The sequence below is a fragment of the Caloenas nicobarica genome, chromosome 18, assembly GCF_036013445.1.
Source record: "Caloenas nicobarica isolate bCalNic1 chromosome 18, bCalNic1.hap1, whole genome shotgun sequence".
NCBI classification, from domain to species: domain Eukaryota; kingdom Metazoa; phylum Chordata; class Aves; order Columbiformes; family Columbidae; genus Caloenas; species Caloenas nicobarica.
The window spans coordinates 2933238-2947506 of record NC_088262.1 but is presented as its reverse complement, the minus strand read 5'-3'; the positions used below and the strand labels follow the sequence as shown (position 1 = coordinate 2947506).

General features: G+C 40.0%; 1 protein-coding gene across 3 annotated transcripts in view; it reads left to right on the top strand.

Moving 5' to 3' along the window:
- Positions 1-14269, top strand: part of CEP112 (centrosomal protein 112) — a 147909-nt gene that overhangs the window by 45803 nt on the left and 87837 nt on the right. For all 3 annotated transcript variants that reach the window (XM_065648055.1, XM_065648054.1, XM_065648056.1), the window contains 2 exons: positions 6750-6885; positions 10145-10252. In XM_065648055.1, the coding sequence (XP_065504127.1) occupies positions 6750-6885; positions 10145-10252 (244 nt within the window). The remainder of the gene's footprint in view (positions 1-6749; positions 6886-10144; positions 10253-14269) is intronic.

The window sequence follows — 14269 nt, the reverse complement described above, 5'->3', positions numbered from 1 at the left end:
AATTGCTTGTTGTTGTTAATATTTGTAGGATAATTGCCTAAGTGTAGCTGTTTTCCTGTAGTTAATTTCATTTTTCCTTGAAAATGAAGTATCTACATGTGGAGGAATTCTTGTAGGAATGGAAAAGCTATTACTATTTAAAGCCGGAAATAATTAAAGAAATATGAGGAGCCATTGTCTTTAATTCCAAATGTTGCAATAAAGAACATTGTTAAGAGTTTATACTCGTGTTCATTGTGTTCATCATTCTCTTTTATTAAAACGTTCGGTGTTGTCTTGTTACAACAGTTGCAATACGATGAAAAAAAGCAAACATCGATTTAAACCCAGTGGTAATGTTAAGTGGCTGAAGAGTTTGGATATAACTTTACTTTTTAAAACAGAGCTGTGTGGTTTTTGGTGGTGGTATTTTTTTTTTTTTCTCTAAAAATCAGTGGAAAACCAGCCAGCTGTTCTCCACTTGGTGCTCGGTTTGAGCATCTGAAACCTTTTAGAGCAAACCCAGTCAAAGTTTCCAGCATATTGTAAACATTCCTGTAGCCCTGGCGAACATGCTGACATAACCCTCGCTCTAGGAGGCACAATGTAAAGTATGAACAGAGGACAGAAAAATGTGGTAGCTTTATTTAATAGTCTCGCTTAAAAGAAAAAATAAAGTGTTCTATTAACTATTTACAGCCTTTCATTTTCTTTCGCCAGTTTCTCTGGAGACCTACTGGCAGTGACGAAATATGGGTTTAAAGGGGAGCTTCAGTTGTACAAAAGAAAGTAACAGTTGATTTTTAATCCTTGTCTGTGGGACCGTGATGTCCCTCAACATGGTTATAGAGGTATCATGCGACATCTTTTTAATGATATCAACGATGAAGATGCTTCACGATAAGATAGAGCTGTATGAAACGTGGAGTGTTGCCTTGCACGACCAAGAGCGTTGGTGTATCATCCTCTAACACTTAGCCATAAAAATAGTTACCTTAGATATATAGAATGACAGAACGAATACCGTGTCCTTGTACCTCATTATATAGACGAGTGATATGGTTTGGTTTTGGATTCTTTACTTACTCAAAACTGGTGTTTGCTGGTGTAGCAGTGATTGTCCGAGGGTAGAAGAGAAGCAGGATTGGTGGGAAAGTATTTATTGTATTAAGGGCTTTTTGACCCAGGGTTTTTTTATCAGCACCTCTTTGAAATAATAAACCTGGCATGCTTCAAGCTAAAGCAGTTAGTTTGATGTTTCATGTAGAATTCTGTATTGGCAAAGATGGAGACAGTCTTAATACTGTTGTTTCATCTTGGTTGTCTTTGATTTGCCAACCAGCGTTGGCTCTGCCGCTCCTCACACGTCTCGGGCTGGTCGTTGTTAGTGTGAAGTGATTCTTCTGGCCTGGCTCCCCTCTGCTCCGCCATCTCTCCCATGGTTTGTCCTTCAGATGGTTTATTTTACCCGCCCTCCAGCTTTCTGTGCCGTAGCCCCGTTCTCTGATCCCTGTCTTTTCCTTCTTCACACCTCTGCTCTGGGTATCTCATGAATCTGTTTACTATCTGTGCTGCTGACTTGCTGGTCCACCTTTTAATTACAGCCTTGTCTCCTTTTATCTGAGCCGTTATCTGCCCCCATCTCTCTCGTTCTCCCCTCCGTGTTCTCCGTGTTGAGGTTGAGCTGTCATCTCCGCCTGTAAAAACCAGGACTATTAATCTCTGTTCTAATCCTCCTCTCTTGATAACCGCGACTCTGTGGCCCTTCATATATGTGCCGTGTCTAAATCTTGTAGGCAGTTTCTGCCGTGTTGAGAAAAATTATAACATTTTCCTTTCCAGCCACATTTACAACGCTTACCCAGCCTTTTAACTCACATCTCATTCATCATTTTGCAGTTGCTGTTTTTATTCTGTTTGCATAGCACCTAGCACAACAGTTCCCTGTCATTATTATAATGAGCAATAGTTATAATTATTATTAATGTGTTTAACCAGTGTCTAGTTAGTTTGTGAGCCATTAATTTTGAATGTAATGCATTATTCTTATTTTACAGAAGTGTGATACTACACATGTGGAATATTATTTACTCTAAATTCATTAACAGCTTTAAGTAGTGGTTTAGTTTGTTAATGTTATCTCATGATTTATTTAAAACATAAGTATATAGTTTAAAATAATACAGTACAATTACTGTAAATATCATTCATTGTTATAGCTTGCTTGAAGGAATGCAGACCAGCTTTTTGATGTTAACATCTCAAATTATGCAAACCATAAACAATTTATAAGTGGATTTGTTCTTTTTCTCATAAAGACAAGCTCATCTTATACTTAAAAATCAAGGAATGAAAGATAGAATTGTTCTCTACTTTATATTTTTGGCTTTGTGTCTTTGAAATCATGAAACAAGTTAGAATGCTTTCTAACAACTTCGAAATATTCAAGTGCCCAGGGACAGGATAGGGATGATGTTTTGAAGGCAATAAATATTTCAGCTTCACATTTCAGTCTTTCTTCTCCGTTCCTTTGATCTGGCTTTGGTTTAGTTATCATTCCACTTGAATGACTTCACACTGTCTGTCTTCCTCTCCACACCAAAAAGAAGTGTTCTGCACATATTCCATATGTTGCAGGAGAGGCCTCGTTGCTCCTCGTTGTTTGCTGGGAGTCGCTGCCTTGCACCGAGATGCTCCAACCGCAGCCGAGGTGGGTGCGTTGAGACCAATACGTGATGTACACAGAAAGCTCTTACTTCACCAGTTGTTCAAAATAGTAGAGCAGAAAAAGTAAAATTATTTTGCGTGTATTTCAGAGAATTGGGATTACTACTGAAGCTTTGTTCTGTAACAATAAACGAAACCAGCAACCCCTTCTTTCTACAAATTTATGGTGTTTTAGACCTTAATACATTTTTTATGTAGTTGAAATAGTCTGCATTCTAGAATCTAAATTTAAGGGGCTGTTGCGTGGAGTGTTCTTTTAATGGTTATCGCACCCAGCTAAAAAGCGGTGTCGTGGATCTTGCATTTGCTGTAAATGGATAAACCGCTGCGTTCGTGTGGGGTCACCTCCGCGTGAGAGTCTGATCAGGAGCAGGATCGCGGGGTCACTTATATTTCCATATACAACATCTTATATATCTGTCCTTACGCTGGATGGGTACTCACGTGTCTGTAGCTTATACACAGAAGATACTAAGGTGGATTTCCTGGATTTTGTTTTTGCGTCAGCAGATCATACATGTTTTAATGGCGGTTATGTTTTTAGCTACTCAGCACACTGTGTATTATGTTGTCTAGTGAGGTGTATTCTCCTTTGGGAACATGTGTTTATATAGGTATTTTTTATATCCAAATGGACTATATAATTGGTGATAACTGATTTTGTTTCAACATAGATTAGTAAAAGAGTCACTTTTTAATTTTGTTTGTCAACAACTGAAAAGGAAAGCTGTTTAGAAACAAACGCGTGCCGGGTTCAGCTGCCTTCCAGCAAGCGAATAGTTTGCCGTTTGGTGGGTAGTGAAGCAATTTTCCCTCGGAAGTATTAATATTTGGGGAGGAGAGGAAGGAACAGGCAGAGGCCTGTGCAGGTGCAGCAAATCTAAGTACGCGGGATCAGTGCGTGTATGTAACGTGGGATGATCGGGGTGATGAGCCCGGCCGCCCCGAGCAGATCTCAGCATCTCCAGCGGGACCGACGGCTCAGCCATCGCTCCGCTCTCCTGTGCCTCAGCCTTACAGCGCAACAGTCATCTTTATCTACAGGCGTAAACCCGCAGTCGTACTAACCTGTGATGGACAAGAGATGAAGCCTCTTGTGGAGTCCAGTCTAAGGTTCAGAAACTTAGTGGCAGCAAGCGTCCTTACCGCAGAAATTCCTTCCTCCGCTTTTGTGCTCCGCTAAGCTCAGTGCCAGCAGTACTTGAAAACCTGGCAAAGAATTTGCGTATTCACGAATTAAAGCCTGGTATAATTTTTATAGGAAAACAGTGGGATTTTCACAGTCCAGTTATTTTTCGTATCACTGAAGACCTCTCTAAACTACGCCCAGGGTACTTGCCTGCAGATTTGCTAAAGGGATGTGAGACTCGCTGTCGACATGCAGCTCGAAGAGGGACCCGTTTTGTACCCGTGGATGCTCCCGCGCGGTCTAAAATGGTTTAATTTCTTGAGGAGGCTGCAACAGAGTCAGGTGCATGTCCTATTCGTGTTTGCTGTTGGTCAGCCCTTGTTTTCATACCAGGGGTGGTGAGAACCCCGCGGTGACAATGCTGGTTCATACCCCGTCTGTGGGACATCTTCAGTTTATTGACCCTCCCACGTAAATCACTGGATCACCTTGTGTTTCATTAACTTGCCTTGCAATGCTGTGATGTCTTACTGTGTTTAGCTGTTACCCCTCAGAAGACGTTTTACGAAGCAAGGAAAATATTTATGATGAAGCATGAAGAGGAAGTATTTAAGATGTTTATATGTTCCATTTATCAGGACACTTCAGAGCGCTGCTTTCTGAAATTGCAATTCTGGACTTCATAGTCTACTTTCACTGAGATGGTTTGTGCTGTCTAAGATTGCTAATTCTGTTGCCTTTATACACTGAAACAAGAGGAATTTGCTGCTTTTTAAATTGGGGCCAAGGAGTAAGTTCACCCTATTTTTATATTCAAGCCAGCTCAGCTTTAGGGGATTTAAGTGATGTAATTGTATTGTATTCGGCCCCACAACTAGTCCAACTGAAAAAAAATAATCTTCAAAGTGAATATTTTAGTGTTTCATGCAAGGCACATTGCTCAGTGTCTTGGGGAAAAAAAAAAGGAAAGCTTTTCTTGTGTTTGTGAACCGTGGTCCATTGTTGTACATGCTTTCTAAGCTTCTGTACAAATCTTAACTGCACAAAATGTGGAGAGAGCTGGCTCCTGCATCCTTAAATGAAGTCTTATTCTTGGTTATAATGAGATGTTGCATCTATTAATGGGATTAAGTCTTTTAAAGAAAGGAAGGTACATAGAACCAGATTCCTAAAAGTTTACATCACAACATTTCCAAATAAAAATAAATTATTTGGGAAGAAGATGCATATATTTGGAGCACAAGGACTGACATCTTATCCTTTTACCTTCAGATTTGTTGCATTTCCATCTGACAGGACCAAAAACGTCGTTCCATTCTCTCTTGACACTTATCACTGGGGATATGTTTGTATAAGCTTCGGGTTCTCTTTGTGTTTCTAGTGTGGATTGCCAGTATTCGATGTATTTTGCGGGGAGGGTGCCTGGAACTGAATTAAGGATCTTTGGGAGGAGAAGTCGAGGTTTTCCCCTCGGTGTTTCTTCCAAGGTGACACAGGGGATCCCGTCCTCTCCTGCGGGTGTTCAGGGCTCGGAAGACAGTTCAGCCTTTCAGATATTCTTTCCTGTGAAATGCTCGTAGATTTAGTTGCGGGAGAGGGGAACAACGTTCAGTATCAAACAGCGATTAACTTAAACATTGCTCTATTCAGCAGCTCCCTAGTATGTGGGCTTCAGGGGGATAATTGAACCAAACGCCTTTGTGGCTCAAGCCGATGCACGTCTAACTCACTGGGCAGTTCATCTCATTTTTAGCTGGTTCCGTGCTGGCGAGGTGACAGACCAGATGAATTAGCTGGTCTTTTCCATCTCTTACGTGTCAGATTCTTTGTTTTATATGCAAATAATTTCTGTCAAAATGGGAAATTTATCATGAGGTACTTCCTCTGTAAAATAAAACGTCAGCCATGGGTCTGCTGGAATGTGTCTGCTGTTACCAACGGCCGGTGGAGCCACCTTTGTCCATCGATGCCACCGTCGTGGTCCCCTGAGCTTTCACACCAAGTCGGGCAATTCCACTGACCTGTGATAATGGAAACGTGTAATAGGCCACTAAGAACACTGCTTGGTTGTCTTTCATGCAAAGGATCATATCAACATTTCTTAAATATTTAGAGATTATCAGGTTTTTGGTCTGTGATGTGTCAATAGGGCAGGATGTGCCTGTTTTGTATATATCTGTGTGTATATATATATATATGCATCTATGTACACATAATGCTATACATGCATTACTTTTGATATACTATGATGTCTTAAGAAACCCAAGCCAATTTCTATATATGTATCGACTTTAATGTCAAATAGTATAGGCTGTTAATATGAAATATCTTTGCATAAAGATTTAACATCTGTCATTGCTTTGAAAGCTGAATAGATATTACAGCATTACGGGTTTCTAATAGATTAAGAAGGTACCATATGTCACGCATTACCCTGCTTTGCATTTTGATATATGTCAAGCACTGAATAATCCTGCATCTTGTCTGAGCAAAGATGGCACTGGGATAATTGTTTTGTTTGTTTTTAATGAGAAGAGATGATCATGCTAACAGGAATTCATTGAAATACTGGGGGGGCAATATACTTTTAAAGGTGAGACTGAAAAATGGGGGTTATGCAGCTGGGAGTAAACGATTCAGGTCGATGCAGACTGTGATGATGAAGGTATTGTTGTAAGCCTTGAATACCGTGTTTAGGCGTGCGAAATTCAATGAGAGAAAGCGAAAATAACTCCCGCCTTCTTCTATTCCCTTCTTCAAAGTATCGCGGAGGAAAGTTGGGCAGGAGCTGGGCCAGGGAATGGAAATGCGAATACTATTTTAGACTGATAGGGTTAAAGGCCTCTCTTTTACACCAGCACACTTGTTCTTTTATTTGATACTTGAACTCTGAACATTTTCTGTGACTTTCTAGGGAGAAGGAGGAGCAGCTGGCGCGGGTGACAGAGGTACAGAGGCTGCAGGCCCAGCAGGCAGATGCTGCCCTGGAGGAGTTTAAGCGGCAGGTGGAGCTGAACTCAGAAAAAGTCTACGCTGAAATGAAACAGCAGGTGAGGAGGTCACAATGCCAGCCTTTCCGACAGTCTGTCTCAGTAGGATAGCGGATTCTGATCTTATAATGCCAGAAACATCCTTCACTCGAGAGTGCGACATCAAAATCTTTCACAATGTAGTGTCTTTGCTGGCAAGTCAGAAAGGGACGGTGGCGGCTGTTTCATCTTTCTAACAAAGCCGGAATTGTCATTGTTATAAAGATATCTGCGGTTATGAGACTGATTAGGGATTTTTCAGGAGTGAGAGTAGAAAGTGTTAGTTTGTACACCCCCGTGGAACAACGGTTGTAATCTTCTCCTTAAATGTGCGTCTCTTCCTACTCTTTTCGGAACGACTCTGTCTTCCGTTAATGAGGTTTTGTAATCAGCAGGAGCCTAAGCAGGGGCAGAGCCGTTGTGGCTGCTGGTGGTCGTGGGCAGAGGATGGAAAAATCCATTTTTATGTCCCTGAAAATTAGTAGCAGGAATTTATGGAAAAGTATTTTAGTCTTAAATTCCTTATGGAATTTAAATTCCTCGTGGAATTGCCTGTGGGGCAAACAACAGTTAAACCGTTGTCCCTGGGACGGTACAAGTGCAGTGTGAGGAGTGAAATAAGGAACAAGCAACAGGTGATCAAAAAGAAGGGGAGAAAAGGGAGGATTTCCTTAACTTGCTCACGTGGTCAAAATCTACATCTCTCAAGCTTCTAATTCTACTTGAGTGTATAATTAGTTTTCCAGCCTCCCCCATCATAACCAAACCTCGCCGTTGACAATAGGATGCTGCAATCTGGTATCGTAATGGATTTCGAAGGATGCGGGCTTATAATTGAACAAATTCTCTTTTTTTTGTTCTCATGAAGTTTTTTTGCTGATAATCTCCAACAAAAGTGAGAAATTAAGTAAGGCATTGCTGATATTTTTAAGGCTCATGCAGACAGCTAATGATAGAACTTGGAAGTAAAAAACGCAAGAACAAACTTACAAAAGCAAGATTTGTTCTGCAAACTAGACCCATGAGGACAATATGACAAATCCTACAATTTTAATCCACCTTTTTCTCTGCTGTGAGACTCTCCTCCGACTTCTTCACGATGACTTAACATAATACCTTATTTCTGCTCCAAAAGCAATATAGTCTAATTCTAGAAAGGCTAATGATAGTTTCACCTAAAAAAACCCCAGCAAACAAAACTAATCCAAAACAAAAAAACCCGTGCAAAATAATTTGGAAAACTTAATGTCAGTTGTAATTTAAAAATTACTGCAAATTTCCTTTATAATATTGCAGTGTTCTGGGAAATTTTGGAAATAAGTTTTGCTCTACTTCAAGAATGAGCTGTGGGTTTATTCTGTCCTGACTGGTATGCTAAAATACAGAAATAGTAAGTGATATTGTACGATTGGGTAGTGCTGTTCTACAGGAACCGAGGTTCGAGAAAGTACATCAGAAACACTACTGAAGCTGTCTTCATAGAGTTGTCCTTTCTGATTCTTCTGCACACACATACTTTTTAGAGAAATCACCTGTTAGGTTGTAACATATTGGAAAATTCTATTTTTTTGTGGTTAGGTGGAATGTATTACTTATAAAGTAAAAGCTGTAGTCTCTATAGCAACACTGTACTTTTAACTACACTTGAAATATTGGGCTTCTGAAACCGTTTTTAAGTGTGTGGTAATTATGGAGATAAGGAGAATGGGGTCTGGCGTTTTCAGTTCTTGTAATCAATATTTGATTCGCTAGTTTGGCTCTGTGATGTTTTATTGCCATCTGCTTCCTATTTTGTCAAGCTTGTGATTATTCAGAGTCACCTGATGCCCATTCAAGGGCGAGTGGTACATTTTTAACTGTAAGATCTGCGATTTTTCTAATAGTAACTAGCAAAAAGAGAAACAATACGTAGACTGTGTCGTGGTACTTTAGATCTAGTGCTTCTTGGGTTTGGCAAATAATGATCAAGAGCCCTCGTTGCACTTGTAGGAAATATATGAACGTGGCCTAATGGGTAAAGCGCTGAAGTTAGTAGAGCTGAAGCATCTTTGCATATATTTTTACTATTTCGCTTTACAGAATGTTTTCATTCTCTAAAAAAAGGGGAAAAAAATTAAAATTCCTGTAATAAAGTAACAAGATCTTTTATTTTTCTGGGTTTTTTTAATTGGGCTGAGAAAAATACGGCTACGAACATGCAGCTTGACTAAGTTGGGAGGCAGAAGAAATCATTCCTAGAATGTTCATGAAGTCCCTTTTCTTAACAGCAGATAGTAGCGGTGAGGTTCAAGAACTACTGAAAGAACAACTTGTTCCTTTCTACTCTACTTTTCCACCTTCTATCTGGCCAACAATTTCCTACTCTTATATCTCCGTCTCTTGCTGCAGCATTTCCCAATAAAACGCTTTTCCCAGGAGCGATGTCCAGGCTGGTTGGCACAGACACAGCCACAGACGGAGCCCTCGCTCCGGCCAAACGGGATTTTGGCTCCTAGGGCAGGAATTGAGGCGTTTCTTCTTTTCCAGAGCAGATGGGCTCTCCTGACAGCTACACCCTTTGCTCGCTTTTGAAGGGAGAGGGTTTATTCGCCGCTTTTGTTGGGACCTCGGTCTGAAAGTTGAGCATGCACTGCAGCATAGGACAGCATATATATAATTTTTATTTTTTTCCCTTGGGAACATGCCTGATGTACAACTAACAGTTGTGCTTTTGATACAAAAGCCTTTGCTAATTGGGTTATGAAATCGCTTCCTTGATGCCATGTGCTGGAATCTGTGGGACTCATTATTCATAGGCGATGACTATCTTCAGAGAACTTCACTTGCAGCCAAATAATTCTCTTTTAAGTTATTTTGCTGATTTAATGTAAACTTACTTTGAATGTGGCGTTTGTGCACTGACTCACACATGATTTCACTTGGATTTCCACAGGCAATATATTTATAAGTAGAAATATGTTTGAGACTTAAATATGCCTAGAAATAAGTATTCGCTTGATTTTGATGGGGTGTTCACCACTGTCAGGTGAAAAACAAGCCAATACTTTGTAATCAAGGCGTGCCACAGTGTGGGTGATCACTATATCCGTAAGTAGCTAAAAATCTGGTATTCAGTGAATATTGATTTTTCACTACACACAAATAGTATTATTATCATTCTCAGCAAGTTGTATTTGAGTCTTTGATGGTTTGCAAACAACTGTAGAAACGTCAGGACGTTTCAAGCTATGCCTTTTAAAAAAAAAAAAAAATTAAATATTCCCTTTCTTTTACCATGTAGATGGAAAAGGTTGAAGCAGATCTAAGCAGATCAAAATCGCTCCGGGAAAAGCAAGCCAAAGAATTCTCCTGGCAATTGGAAGAGCTGAAGCAAAGATACGAGCAACAGGTCAGGGGGTTTGTTCTGGGGGTGGAGGGAGCAGGGATGGCTTTTCATGCAGATGTAGGTCAGTTCCTACATCTTAATCCTCTTCTTGCTCTGCCTTCCCCTTCTTTGTATAAAGGCAAAATTTATAGCTGTGCAGAGTTTATGTGATGGGGGAAGAGTCTACGTAGAAAATATTTTTGTTTCCTCTTTGCAATCCTTTGTACCTCTGGCTCTTGCACATTTTTTCCCAGGCTTACAGGTGGCAACACCTATTTTTGTAATGGCCATATGAAATTATTGAATGTGTTATCTGTTTTTGTTCTTGTCAAGAAACAGCGTTTTATTATTTTTTTTATCATTTTTTAACACAGGGAGTGTTCGTATGAATGCTTGTTTTGGCCCACTGATAATGATTTTCTTTATTATAATGTGATTTCAGGTTGGGAAATATTCAGGAAACATTTGGGTGGAGACAAGAAACTTGAGTTCAGTAGTGTTGCAAAACGTAAAGGGAAAAAACCAGAAATAGCAGCAGGCAAATTATTGCATGGTATAGACTTGAGAGCTACACAGCTGAACCAGCCCATCAAACACTTGCACAAGGTGGTGCTTTGTCATGAAACTAAAGTGTCTCTGTTTGCTAACAGCTGGTGGAGGATTGAAAAAAAATTTTTAGCAATGATGCAGTTAGTCCATAAACTTGAAGGTCTCTCTTATCGATGTTTTTGCATGGATATAAGTTTCCATTTCCACCAGGAAAATGTGGTTTCGTTTCTGTTAGTCTTCTGTGCTGGTGAGAGGGTGAACTCCTGCAGTTGGGTTGTGGGACGAGACCTGCTCTGCTCCCTCTGGAAGGGGCTTTTTCAGCTAATTAAGGACCGGGGTCACCTTGGTAGGTGTTGAGAGAACGCTGCCTATACTTGGCAGGAGCAATAGTGTGGTTTGTACATGGCTCTCAACTTGGGTTTGAATTGGAGTTTGTTGGTTCTGATCAAAGTGCTCTCCTCATCCTCACTCAGATTTCTCAATATTAGTAATTGTGTTGTCACCCAACAAAGGGTGAGAAGCCATCCCAAGGAACAGGTCCATCTCCACAGGCATCTGGTTTACAGGGTGGTATTATTTATGATTCTTCTGTTCAAGAATTCAGGAGTAGTCCAGGTTGCAGAGATATTGGGGGGGTTTCGTTTGGGGGTTTTGTCGACTTCATTTGCCAAAAGAACAGTAAGAATTCTGCCTCTCCTGATTTAATATAATTTCTGGAATAAAGGCTAGAAATCAGAAATGCACTCACCACTATGTAATCATGGCAATGGATTTTCTTCAAATTATTTATTTGTCTGAAAGCCATTGCGATAATTGCTTGCAATAAAGGTGAGGAAGTTTGACTTGTCAATTGGTGGACGTAGTGAAGGGAGGACGGTGGGAAGTGCTGGGGTTAGTTGGGCGTCCACCGTAAGGTGAATTTTTTAATGGAAACTTGTATTCACATCATTTCAGTGATATGGTTCATTCACTTTTTTATTTACAGTTCTCGTAATTCGTAGTGCATCTTTAAAGTCCAAATTTATTCAAAGATTTTGTTCCCAGGTTTAGGAACATGATCTTTAGAGATAAGTACTAATCTGCAGTTCATCAGATGTTATGACAATCCTGTTCTGACCTAGAAATGGTAGTTTTTGTTACTTTCAGTATATGTAGCAAGACCTAAGCCGTAGTTACAATCTTCTGCTGAATAATCTGCTGGTTTTGTGCACTCAAAGAAAATGATAATGCCTAGTAGTGTCATAGTTTATTTTTTGTTTTCTTATCATGCTGATTATTATATATTCAGAGCTTATGGAAACTGGATCAAAAAACCCCAAACCAGCAACAAACCAAAACAGACCTACAAAAAACAACAACAAAAACCACAAACAAGAGATGAATGTGAAACTTTTTTTGGTTAATCTTTTTACACCGATATTCTCTAACAGTGTTGATATTGGGGCAAACATCAGTGAAAGCATTTTCTACTAAGAGGAGATGTTTACTGCTTCACTTTTTTATTTGGGAAAACTACTTTTAACTGTAAGAAAGAATAGCTAGACTGTATGAAACATCAGTGGGACGCAAAGAAGGGTTTTGAGCACTAAACAGCTAAACAATGAGAGTCTCAGAAGAATTTTCAGAGGAATCCTGTTTATGCCCTTTTAAAAGTTTATTTCTCTTCATACTTCATTTGGAATGTTCTTTGAAAACTTGCGAACACGACAAATATGTGACCCTTCCAGCAGATTGTGCTGGGTTATCGTTGGAAACGTTCTTTTTGGATTGTCGCTTCTGCAGCACAAAGCTCCTCTGGCCACACAGCGTGAGCTCAGTTCTTCCGCTCTTAAAATTTCCCTTCCACAATTCCAACTTCTGTTTCTCTCTATTACTCTCTATTTATGCTTCAGAACTTCTAAACCCTTTTTAAAGATGACTTTTCCTTGCCTTGTTTTACTGCGTATTTCTTTGGTGGTTACTTGGGGAGGAAAAGACTGATTTAAACTCTTTAAATGGAGCGGTAAATTAGAATTGGTGGTGCGTTTAAGCAGGGCTCCAGCAGACTTCCAGTTGGGAAATAGTCACCTAACCAAAAACCGATGACTTGAGTTACCTGGGAAATGCAGTAATTGCTTCGAGATGCTCTGCCTCAAGTGTCTGAATCTAATTGTCGAATTGAATTTATACAGAAAGGGAAGGAAAATTGACCTTCAGATACATTTTTGTGTCGTGGAGAGGTAGCACTGGCACCACACCGGACAATTCAGTTGCCCATAAATTCAATCAAGTTGGTAACGAAGAACCAAATGAACTGATGTGTTACCATGTTCCCCGACCTGAGAAACATCTTGGAAGTGTAGGAACTGGAGAGCTGTGGTTTGACCTCTCTGCTTTATGTGATGGTTGCCTGTGCTCTGCAGGGCTCTCCTGGAATTTTAATTTCCAAGGCATGATGGGGGTGAACATGGACTGTTGGTCATGGGGCTGAAAGATTGCTCTGCCAACACATTAGATATACTGATAGATATTGGTATTTATCTGATAATTATATCAGCTAATAAATAAACTGATATATATTTTTATATTATTTTTCTTGAAAAAGAATTAGGAAAAAACCCATACAAGACCGTGGCAGTTAATATTAATATTTTCAAATGCATTGAATCCATTAACAAAGCAAAGAAGTAGTTTTGGCTCTCGCCGTATTTGGTTCCAGCTCCATCTGATTCGGCGCCACTTTCTTTTGAAGTATCCACTGAGAACACTCTTACAGAGAAACTGGTGGCTTTTTTTTTTTTAGTTTCTTTAAACATACTTTAGCTCAACTTTGTTCTACTCGCAGCTGTTAGATTTGAAAGTATATTTTGAAGAAAAACCCCGCTCCATCAGCACGGCAGTTCCTATCTGCTGGGAGCAGCTGCTCTCGGCACTTCAAAGCCGGTGGACACCACAGCGAAGGCCTCGGCTTTTCCTGCCTTTGAAATGGCAGCGGCACCCACAGTCGGGCTTTATGGCACCGTCAGCACAGGAAAAAAGGTTGTTTGGTTTTTTTGCACCCCCTCCCTTTTTTCTTTTTTTTTCTACTTTTTTTTTTTTTTTTTTTTTCCTCCTCCTTGCTTTCTAATGACATTCTCCGTTTAGCCCAAAATACCTGGGAAGTGTTTCTGCCGAAATAATTTTCCAAACGTTTGAAAGAGCGTGTGCCCAAACTTTGCAGTGATGCATTTTAGGCAGGCAAATTTGACAGAAAAGTTAGTGAATGTGCTTTTTTCCCCATATCCATGTCACTTGGGCACTTTTTGAGAGCCTGTGTCTCGAGCTGTGCTATGTGGTGGAGCGGGACTTCACGTAGGGACGTTTCGCAGCAGAATCAAGTATGTTCTCACCTTCGTTTCAAGCAGATTTTTATAAATTGCCATGTATGGAACACTTTCAGTGAACTTCTGGAGATCTTAATGTTTGAATGATATTAGCTTGTCCTTTAAAGCAGAAGAATACAGTAATAGAGCA